General features: G+C 39.2%; 1 protein-coding gene across 1 annotated transcript in view; it reads right to left on the bottom strand.

Annotated features, from left to right (window-relative positions):
• Positions 1-12030, bottom strand: part of LOC136879788 (uncharacterized) — a 206742-nt gene that overhangs the window by 35907 nt on the left and 158805 nt on the right. The window contains exon 8 of the mRNA XM_067153256.2: positions 7685-7730. Coding sequence (XP_067009357.2) covers positions 7685-7730 — 46 coding nt within the window. The remainder of the gene's footprint in view (positions 1-7684; positions 7731-12030) is intronic.

Genomic DNA, 12030 nt, shown 5'->3' on the forward strand with positions numbered 1-12030 from the left:
AGATTATTAAAATCAATCAAAGGCATTTATGCTGACAATTGGGCTTCAGTGAGAATTGATGGTAGAATGAGTTCTTGGTTCAGGGTACTTACAGGGCTTGACAAGGCTGTAATCTTTTACCTTTGCTGTTCGTAGTTTACATGGATCATCTGCTGAAAGGTATAAAATGGCAGGGAGGGATTCAGTTAGGTGGAAATGTAGTAAGCAGTTTTGCCTATGCTGACGACTTGGTCTTAATGGCAGACTGTGCCGAAAGCCTGCAGTCTAATATCTTGGAACTTGAAAATAGGAATGCAATGAGCTCACAGTTGCGATCAGCAGTATTCTGTAAGAAGGAAGTCAGCTCCCAGACGAAACTATCTTTACATCGGTCTGTTTTCACACCAACTTTGCTTTAGAAAGCTGGGTTGACTCAGGATATCTTATTCATAAGTTAGAAGTAACAGACATGAAAGTAGCAAGAATGATTGCTGGTACAAACAGGTAGGAACAATGGCAGGAGGGTACTTGGAATGAGGAGATAAAGGCTAATTTAGGAATGAACTCAATGGATGAAGCAGTATGCATAAACCGGCTTCGGTGGTGGGGTCATGTGAGGCGAATGGAGGAGGATAGGTTACCTAGGAGAATAGTGGACTCTGCTATGGAGGGTAAGAGAAGTAGAGGGAGACCAAGACGACGATGGTTAGACTTGGTTTCTGACGATTTAAAGATAAGAGGTATAGAACTAAATGAGGCCACAACACTAGTTGCAAATCGAGGATTGTGGCAACGTTTAGTAAATTTTCAGAGGCTTGCAGACTGAACGCTGAAAGGCATAACAGTCTATAATGATTTTGTGTGTGTGTGTGTGTGTGTGTGTGTGCGCGTGCGTGCGTGCGTGTGTGTGTCAAAAAGGTGGAAATTTATTGTTATTGATTATCTCCCGTATTTATGCATTAAATTGAGTTAGAAACTTTGAATACGGTGAATTTTGTGTACAGTTTTAGCATATTCCTTTATTTTTATGTAGCAGCTGGAATCATAAAATTTGGCAGACACATGGCCACCGGTCGTATCAATATGTGTGTTGAATTTGATTATTCTATCCTTCCCATATGTCAAACTATGAAATAAACATGTAAAAATTATCAAATTTACTTAAAATTGAGAAAGGCAGCTCTATCTAATGTATAAGAGTTTGTGATACAACAGAAAGTCAGGACCAGTGATGCTGACCTTGTAATGCTGAGTTCGATTGTGCTATCAGTTTTGTAATACAACTTACTGTTAGGCACTAAATACCTCAAAACGAAGGTCTGCACTCTCATTAAAATTGTCTCCATATTTTGATATTTTTTGGGTGTAAAAAGTGAAAAATATAAACATCTTGGAATTTTTCCGTTGGTTATAGGTTAAAAGCTATAATTTTGCCAAATTTCAATTTTCTAGCTCGTCTGGCAGATTGTGCCACCATCTTGATTTAGGGGAGGAGGGTATAAAATTAGGACTTTCAGGAAACTTTTAAGCCCATGAAACCTATAGGTTATCATTTTCGATAAATATAAGCGACAGTGTTCTTATGCTGTGCCCCAAATTTGAACCCCCCCAGTGTGGCCCCCTCAGGGAATTTTGAGAATTTTCTATTTTTCTAGAGATCTGAAGCCATCAGCTTCTCTGATACCAAGTTTTAAGTTTCTAAGATGCCTGGAAGTGCCTCATTAATTCAAGTTTATTTTCATTTTTATACCTTTATTTAGATTGCTCCAAACCAACATGCATTTATTTATATAAATTAGTAAAGAACTGAAATCAGAGATAAGGCTTTTTGCAGATGATGTTGTATTGTATATAGTAATAAATAAGTTACAAGTTTGTGAGCTACAGCAAAAAGACCTCGACAATATTGTGAGATGGACAGCAGGCAATGGTATGATGATAAACGGGGTTAAGAGTCAAATTGTAAGTAAGGTACTAGAATCAGAGATAAGGCTTTTTTGCATATGACGATATGGTGTATAGAGTAATAAATAAATTACAAGATTGTGAGCTCCTAGAAACAAATGCCTTGGTGTTAATATAAGGAAAGATCTTTATTGAGGTAATCAATAAAACAGGTTTGTAAATAAAGGTTACAGATGGTTATGAGGGTATTTAGTGACTGTTGCAAGGGTGTAAAGGACAGGGAATATAAGTTTCTGGTAAGACTCCAATTAAAATATGGTTCCAGTGTATATGACCCTCACCAGGATTACTTGATTGCATGTTATAAATCTCATTCCATATTGACGGTTATCACTTTACAAATAAAAAAAGTCTTATATTTTCCTCCTTTTTCAATACAAAGAACCATTTATATTATATCTATACATGTTTCAGCCTATCTAAAGGTCATCATCATCATCATCATCTTCATTTCCCATTTCCAGCTTCCCGGGTTGGGTTGTGAATCAAGGACCTCCATCACTGCCTGTCTCTCCACCACTCTTCTCCTTTTTTATGTACATCTTCTGATTTTCCTCCCCTCTTCTCTATGCACTCCCACACTGAATATGTCCACCTCTTTTGGGGTCTTCCTCATGGTCTCTTTCCTGTTAACTCCTCTGAAAAAGCTTTCTTGACACTCTCTCTTCTCCCATTCTCATCATATGCCCATACCACTTTAGCTTTGTTGTTTCTACCCTGTCTTGAAGTTTCAAGATTCCTGTCCTTTTCCTTATCTCTTCATTTCTAATTCTATCCTTTCTGGTCTTGCCCTCAATACCTCTTTGGAATTTCATCTCCACTGCCTGTATTCTACTCTCCTCACATTTTGTTGTAGTCCACGGTCCGGCTGTATAGGTTAGAATGGGTTCATAATAGGTTGAATATAATACTTTCTTCAGGACATCTTGGTTCCACAAAATACCCCTTACAGTCTGGTAGAAGCTGTTTGCTTGTTGTATTCTTTTTTCCAATTTCCTGAGTAATCTTTCCATCTTCTGTGATCACACTTCCCAAGTACTTGAAACTTTTAACCACTACCAGAATTTTACCATTCAGTTGTTTGGTTTGTATGGTTTGGTGAAGAATAGTTTACAAAGGGAAGATACAAAATTTGTAAAAACTGAAACAGGTCAGATATTGACACAAAGAGATGATATATTAAAAAGATGGGGAGAATACTTCTCAAAATTACTAAATATTAAATACAGTGAACTGGTAGATGAGAAGGAGCAAGAAGAAACAATGGGGAAAGAAGAAGAACGAGAAAAGGAGATATCAATGTTAGAAATAAAGGAAGCCATACAAAAGATGAGCGGTAAAGCCGCAAGAGTCGATGAGGTAAGTATGGAAATGGTAAAACAGCAGGACTAATAGGGCTCCTATGGCTATATGGATTATTTAGAATAATCTGGAGGAAGAAAGAGATCCCAAAAGAGTGGAGAAAGGGTTTAATTATTCTGATATTTAAAAAAAGTGATAAAAAGGAATGCAATAACTACAGAGGGATCACCCTTATTGCCCATGTAGCTAAGATATTTGAGAGAGTATTGGAAGGAAGACTGAGGAGGAAGCTAGAAGGAGGAATGGAAGAAGAACAGTATGGTTTTAGGAAAGACAGATCAACGTTTGACCTAATCTTTACATTAAGACGTATAGTAGAGAAATGATGGGAGAAGGCTTATTACAGTGTGCCAAGACAGTTGGTATGGGACACATTAAAAAAAAAGACAAGTTAACAGAGTGTAAGTGCAAATGATAAAAGCTATGTACAAAAATTGTGTTAATAGTGTGAAGACTAGTATAGGAAAAACAAAATGGTTTTTAAAGTTGAAACTGGTCTCCGACAGAGAAGTTTACTATCCCCCATAATATTCATCATAATCATGGATGAAATTCTTAAGAATATTTAATGGAGATTGGGAATGTATTCATAACTAATGAACCCATACTAGCACAGAAGTTCAGCAAACACTTCCCATTCCTATTAGCTTCCATATCTTCCCCACATTTAACAATCACCCTTTTGTGTCCTTCAGTTCTATTTTCAACTCTCGCATTGAAATTGTCCATTAGCACTATCCTATCCTTGCTGTTCACCCTGACTATGAAGTTACTCAATGCTTCATAATACTTAACTTCATTCTCAAATGCATTCTCAAATGGTGAATACACTTCAGACAATTCTTATCCTAATTCCTCCAGCTGCCAAATCTACCCACATCATTCGCTTATTTATGTGCCTAGAAACTATGTTGTGTGCAATAATATTCCTGATGAACAGTCCTACCACATACTCTGCCCTTCCTTTTTCAATACCCAGCAAGTATACTTTATAATCTCCTATCTCTTCCTTGTTATCTCCCCTTACCCGAACACTAGCTGCCTCTGTGGATCCGTGGTAGTGTGTCGGCCTGCGGATCCCAAGATAGCGGGTTCAAACCCGGCAGAGGTAGTCGAATTTTTGAAGGGCGGAAAAAAGTCCACTCAACACTCCATGTCGTACGATGTCGGCATGTAAAAGATCTCTGGTGATACATTTGGTATTTACCCAACAAAATTAATTAATCAGCCATAGACGCCCAAGAGAGATCTGGTTTACTCTGTCTGCCATCTAGTGGGCCTAGAGTAAAACGGAACGTCGAAATTGACGAGCAGACAGCCAGGTGGCGTCAAATCGAAATGTCTGCACACGGTAGCTGAGGCCATATGATTATTATTATTATTATTATTATTATTATTATTATTATTATTATTATTATTATTATTATTATTATTATTATTATTATTATTATTATTATTATTATTATTATCCGAATACTACTTACTCCTAGCACATCCATATCCATCCTCTTTGCTGACGCAGCCAGTTCTACTTTCCTTCTCCCATAAGGCCCATTAATATTGATAACTCCCCATCGAATTCCATTTCGTTCGCCAAGTTGTTTCCAAGGAGTCCCTCACCTGTCAAATGGGAGTGGAACTCCATAACTCCCATAGGTCCGAGGCTTGCTTAAAGTGTTCCGAGCTTGGTAAATTCGTGAAGCAGGATGCTACCCTACTTACACATAGTCAAAGTGAGGATCTCTCTTCTAAAGGGTTAGGGACCTATGGTGGATTGTATAGTCCTAGCTGCTTGAGCAAAAGAAGGGCCATGACTCAGAAATGTCCAAGGTGTCCACTCCCATTCCGTAGCAAGTGTTATCCCAACTTTCAGGACCACTTACTAGGCAACTCAAATGTTGCCCATGGTTCATGAACTAGGATGTGACTACAGTAACTCACATACATATTCATTCATTCATTCATTCATTCATTCATTCATTTACCCTCCAGGGTTGGTTTTTCCCTCAGACTCAGCGAGGGATCCCACCACAACAGCCGCAAGGGCAATGTCCTGGAGCATGAGACATTGGGTCGGGGATACAACGGGGGAGGATGGCCAGTACCTCGCCCAGGTGGCCTTACCTGCTGTGCTGAACAGGGGCCTTTGTGGGGGATGGGAAGATTGGAAGGAATAGACAAGGAAGAGGGAAGGAAGCGGCCGTTGCCTTAAGTTAGATACCATCCTGGCATTTGCCTGGAGGAAAAGTGGGAAACCACAGAAAACCATGGGAAACCACTTCCAGGATGGCTGAGGTGGGAATCGAACCCACCTCTAGTCAGTTGACCTCCCGAGGCTGAGTGGACCCTGTTCCAGCCCTCGTACTACTTTTAAAATAATTTAGTGGCAGAGCTGGGAATCGAACCCGGGCCTCTGGGGGTGGCAGCTAATCACGCTAACCACTACACCACAGAAGCGGATTATTTATTTATTTATATTTATTTATTTATTTATTTATTTATTTATTTATTTATTTATTTATTTATTTATTTATTATTTATTTATTTATCACAAACATGTATATAGCTGGTGAGTTCATTTCTGTTTAGTTTCTATAGGCGTAATCATGCTGCTTCTTTGAGACGACTACATCTGCCTGCCATTAGGGCCGCTGAGCTCACTGTCACCACTTCTCTGCACTCCTTTGCCTCTGTATTTATTTAAATATACTCCTTGTAGATGTTGCACATGTGTATGATAGACTGATTGTAAATATGATTCTTTAAAGTAGCTCAGGTCCTGCACTCAAGAGAGAAATTTTTATAACATGTTGTGATGTACACATGCACATAGAAAGTGCAGCACTATTCACGTTCACTTGAGAAGTGTTGTAAAATTCTTGAGATTTTGGTTGCCAGCCTCAAGACCCTGAAGCAAAAAGCTTTCATTCACACTTGAAACAATTTCTATCCAAATATCTAAAATTTACTCACAATATTATGTGTTATATCAATGATAACTTGTACTGTGGAACTATCATTCTCAAGAAAGAATAAATTAGTGACACAAAACATTTATCACAGTATTTACATGAAACCAGAAGAAGTCATAGATCACTACACCAGAAGTATTCCAAATGAATTCAGTCTCACTTATTTCCAAGTAGGTACTGTAAGTAACTAGTTGGGCCAATGACCTAGATGTTAGGCCTCTTAAAAGAACAAGCACAAGTAACTAGTTGGCAGTTTGTCATCTCAGCTTAGCACAGGAGCACAACCAATTGAAGACTCTGGACTTCTGAGTGGTACTATAACAATAATTTATTTAAATTTTAAGCATCTATGAACAATATAACAGATGGTGAAGGGACCTATTCCCATGTTCAGTAGCCTGTAAATTTGGTGGCCTATCAGTCAAGTGTCAGCATATGCTCAGTGGCTGGCTACAGTAGCAAGTCCGTGTCCTACTGGCCACACTATTGGTGATAGGCTACAACTTCAATTTTGGCTCATCAGCCAATCAGCTCCCTTCTGATCCTTCCAGTACTTACATGCTTATTTTAAAAATGAGCCAGGCACTTTTTTGGACTATGATTTGAATATCTCATATGTTCTTCTTACTCTCCATCTGATTATTATTAGTTTTCCTTTCCCTCAAAAGGCCCCTGCACCTGATATGAACTGTAGATAAACAACTAGCTCTGACATGTGTAAGCTTTCTTAATGAAAGGCAGTAACATAGCATGTATAGACATTGGAAAGAATAGTTTACAGAAATAAACTGGGTAAATTGTAAGGCTACAGCCAAAATGAAGAATTATGGTGCAAGAGATACCTAGGAAAATCACAGAATTTATCAGTATGCACCATGAACATACAGTAATTAATGTCACTGAAGGTTACTGAAAAATGTTTGTCTGCTAAATACCATGGTGTCTCAAAATCATTGTTCAAGGTGAAGAGATAACACACTGGAGGTGTGTGATGTGTCATCAAACTGGAGCTTTGTTCAATGGATAATAATATTGTAGAATAAAGGATTCATTATCAGAACAGACATCAGCTAAATGGAGACATTGCTCTTCCAGTGAGAGAAAATTTCAACATGGTGCAAAATGATAAAAGTCATGCTTTCATACTGCATTGGAATGAAAGTCTTCATTTTGACTCTGAGTATGTAAAACTTGTTTTTTAACATCAATCTGCAAATCCCAAGGAACATATTTATTAAGTGACCTATGCATGTTATTTACACTAGTTCAAGGAAATAATAGTTTGTTTGAAATTTCAAACATTTCTTTGTCTTGTGGTCTTGACAGATTTTCTTCTTTTTTGTAGTATTCCTGTACTAGTATTTATACTACAATATATATCATGTGATATAAAAGGTGAAACTTACATGGTGTTGCATCACCTGATACTGCATCTAGACTGCCAAGTGCAACCTGAAAATCAACAAATTTTTAAATTAGAACTTACCCCTGAAGTAGTCTACTTCAATAAACAATCTTAGTGAAATATCTTTTACAGGAAGTATATATGAGTTATGAATAAATACATGAGCTCCAGAACTAGTTGTGATTTTGTGAATTTCAAGTTTGATTAGGATCATCTCATCTTCCACCTTGTATGTTGTATGTTGGATATTCAGCCCAAAGGCTGGTTTGATCCTCCACAACTATGTCAACAGCTGTCATACATGGCCTAGATATCACTGCAGAGGCGTACTAGGGAAATGAGGAGTGAGGTAGTTTCCTGTTGCTTTCCTCACTGAGCGAGAAGTTGTTATGACACATCATTCTGCCAATCCCACTGAAATGCACGCACCATTCGACCCTATGACTGATATTTTCATACCATCCATAACAGGGACTGGCTGCATAAGAAATGGTATTACTGGCATTGCTCATACCTCAGTCACTTTCATATTGTCAAAGCTAAGGATGAGACTGAGACAGGCCAATGAAAGTAAAAAAATTATTCTAGCCCATACCTGAAGACATAGTGCACTGTAAACACTACATCTTGCCAGCAAAGGTGTTTTTCCACCTTAGTCCACTATATATTTCTACTTGCCATATTCTACTTTACTTTGATCAACCATCTCCTGGGTCTTCACCCTTGTTCTGGTGCCCTCCACATTTCTCTCCAACCAGTCTTGTTTGCTGCCACTGACCCCAACTTGGTAGGTATGATTCTGGCTCAATCTGGTTGTATTTGAAGGGGATCAAATACGTCAGCCTTGTGTTGGTATAGTTACTGGCACGTAAAAGAACTCCTGTGGGATAAAATTACGGCACCTTAACATCTCCAAAAACTGTAAAAGTAGTTAGTGGGACGTAAAGCAATTAACATTATTATTGGAATAAACCAGCTTTTGGGTAGTTAGGCTGTGTGCGTTTGCAGAGTTTCGCCCAGACGTGCCATTCGAGCTCATCAGTTGGATTGGCACGCCCCTCCAAGACTCTGCTTAGCAGTGGCAGACCAACCACGTGGTCCCGCCATGTTAGCAAATAGGGATTGGTAACCTGCTAAAGGAGAAGTGAATTCTCCGTTTTCAAAAATCTGTTTTCCCCATGGAGATACAATACTAAAAATAGCTTTCACAGCCGCAGATCTTAGGACCACAGGAATAGAACCAGCTTCTGGTTGGTGGTTAGGCCATGTGCGTTTGCAGAGTTTCGCCCAGACGTGCTATTCGGGCTCATCAGTTGGATTGACATGCCCCTCCAAGACTCTGCTTAGCAGTGGCAGACCAACCACGTGGTCCCACCATGTTAGCAAACAGGGATTGTTAACCTGCTAAAGCAGAAGTGAATTCTCTGTTTTCAAAAATCTGTTCTCCCCATGGAGATACAATACAAAAATGGCTTTCATGGCTGTAGACTTTAGGATCACAGGAATAGAACCAGCTTCTGGTTAGTGGTTAGGCCATGTGCATTTGCAGAGTTTCGCCCAGACGTGCCTTTTGGGCTCATCAGTTGGAATGGCACGCCCCTCCAAGACTCTGCTTAGCTGTGGCAGACCAACCACGTGGTCCTGCCATGTTAGTAAATAGGGATTGCTAACCTGCCAAAGGAAAAGTGAGTTCTCCGTTTTCAAAAATCTGTTCTCCCCATGGAGATACAATGCTAAAAATGACTTTCACGGCCACAGATCTTAGGATCATAGGATTCCAACCAGCTTTTGGGTGGTTAGGCCATGTGCGTTTGCAGAGTTTTGCCCAAAAGCTAGTTCTATTCCTATGATCCTACGATCTGTGGTCATAAAAGCCATTTTCTAGTATTGTATCTCCATGGGGAGAATAGATTTTTGAAAATGGAGAATTCACTTTTCCTTTAGCAGGTTAGCAATCCCTATTTGCTAACACGGCGGGACCACGTGGTTGGTCTGCAACTGCTAAGCAGAGTCTTGGAGGGGCGTGCCATTCCAAATGATGAGCCCAAATGGCACATCTGGGCGAAAATCTGCAAACGCACATGGCCTAACCACACAAACGCTGGTTCTATTCCTGTGATCTTAAGATCTGTGGCCTTGGAAGCCATTTTTAATATTGTATCTCCATGGGGAGAACAGATTTTTGAAAACGGATAATTCACTTCTGCTTTAGCAGGTTAGCAGTCCCTATTTGCTAACATGGCAGGACCACATGGTTGGTCTGCAACTGCTAAGCAGAGTCTTGGAGGGGCGTGCCAATCCAACTGATCCCGAATAGCACGTCAGGGCGAAACTCTGCAAACGCACACGGCCTAACCACCCAAAAGCTGGTTCTATTCCTGTTATCCTATGATCTGTGGCCATGAAAGCCAATTTTAGTATTGAGTCTCCATGGGGAGAACAGATTTTTGAAAATGGAGAATTCACTTCTCCTTTAGCAGGTTAGCAATCCCTATTTGCTAACATGGCGGGACCACACGGTTGGTCTGCCACTGCTAAGCAGAGTCTTGGAGGGGCGTGCCAATCCAACTGATGAGCCCAATTGGCACGTCTGGGTGAAACTGTGCAAACCCACACGGCCTAACCACTAACCAGAAGCTGGTTCTATTCCTGTGATCCTTAGATCTGCAGCCGTGAAAGCCATTTTTAGTAACATTATTATTATTGTGATTTACAATCTAATTTACGTCGCACCAGCACCGATAGGTCTTCGACGATGTGATAGGAAAGGGCTAGGAATGGGAAGGAAGGAACCATGTCTTTAATTAACGTACAGCCCCAGCATTTGACTGGTGTATAAATGGGAAACCACAAGAAAACATTTTCAGGGCTGCCGAGAGGGGGGTTGGAACCAACTATTTCCCAAATACAAACTGATAACTACATGACCCAAAACCACACAGCCACTTGTTCGGTAGGTAGACACTGATGTTGAAACAATTGTCTCGCATGTTTCCTTGCTAAGTAATTCCTATCCTGGAAGGAAATAGTTGCTAACCTTTGACCATCAGGTGCTAGTTAATTGAAAATTTATGGGAGGATACTTGTCTATCTCTCCCACCTTTATTGTTACATAATAGCATACAACATAAGTAATGGAGAAGAACAAACAAGTGTCAAATCAAGTTCTGTGTAGAAAGATAGTATGCTTTGGGGACTAAAACTCCTGTTGAAGAAGTCGTCCATGATTCTTGTTTGTGGTGGCAGCTCTTGGGTGTTCTGTTGTCTCATTTGTTGACATAGCATCATAGCACTCATCCCATATGACGGAACTTGTCAACGGCTACAAACATTGTTCTGTCATTTGGAGCCTCCTTATTAAATCACTTCCCATACCATTCTTTAACATGAAGCAAACTTGTTCCATTCTGACACCCTACTCCATATGTCGAGAAATAATGGTCTGTGATAAATATGTTCTCCTCTGTTATGAGAATCATAATTGCAGAAATTAACACAACACTGAACTCACAATATGTCAAACAATTATCTACAACAAATAAATACTTAATTGCTAAGGAAACATGGACATTAAATGAGAAAAAATAATTCCAGTGTTGTTTGTTTTGCCACATACTGTATTATTTCATATTATGGAACTTAGGGTAGAAAATAGTTTTTCTGACTATTCAGTTCAATTGGATAAGATTGGTGTGAGGTTAAAATTCAGGCTCTAATATCAATTCAGAAGTTAATTCTAATATTATTTAAGAAATGCACACAAGTTGTGTATATAAGTTACATAAGTTTTGGCAATACATTTTATATCTTGCATTTTGATTGTGCACATTTTAATTAAGCACAAAAGTCTACCAGGGGTATTACTAATTTTTTACAAGTGGTCATGTGGTAACAATCACAAGGTTGATTGCACAACTCACATATACAGTTATTCCCAAGATTGTGAAAATGCTTGTTCTTGCATACATTGTGGTGGTGCCCATGCACAGCTATTGAGGTCACCAGGTGTTGGAAGTCTTGATTTGTGTTGGCCCAGGATCTATTTACCATGGCTTCTGTAATATAAAAGTCCAGCCAAATTTCTCTTCATTTCTTTTGTCTTTCAAAGAGCAGTTTATTCGAGCTGTTGGTAGATGGGAGTCTCATACGCGATTCTTCTATAAAAAATGGTTCTCTCGTGAGTTCGTATACTAGCCTCGACTTTGTGTGTTTTGAAACACCTAGAGCTGCTTTCAAGAATATTGATTTAACTGCTTCCAAAGTCATTAGATCTTTTAGGCTTAACTTATCCCAAATAATATCTATTCCATAGGTTGCGATGGGAACTATTTTTGCGTGGAATATTGC

Source organism: Anabrus simplex, chromosome 1 (genome assembly GCF_040414725.1).
Source record: "Anabrus simplex isolate iqAnaSimp1 chromosome 1, ASM4041472v1, whole genome shotgun sequence".
Classification (NCBI taxonomy): domain Eukaryota; kingdom Metazoa; phylum Arthropoda; class Insecta; order Orthoptera; family Tettigoniidae; genus Anabrus; species Anabrus simplex.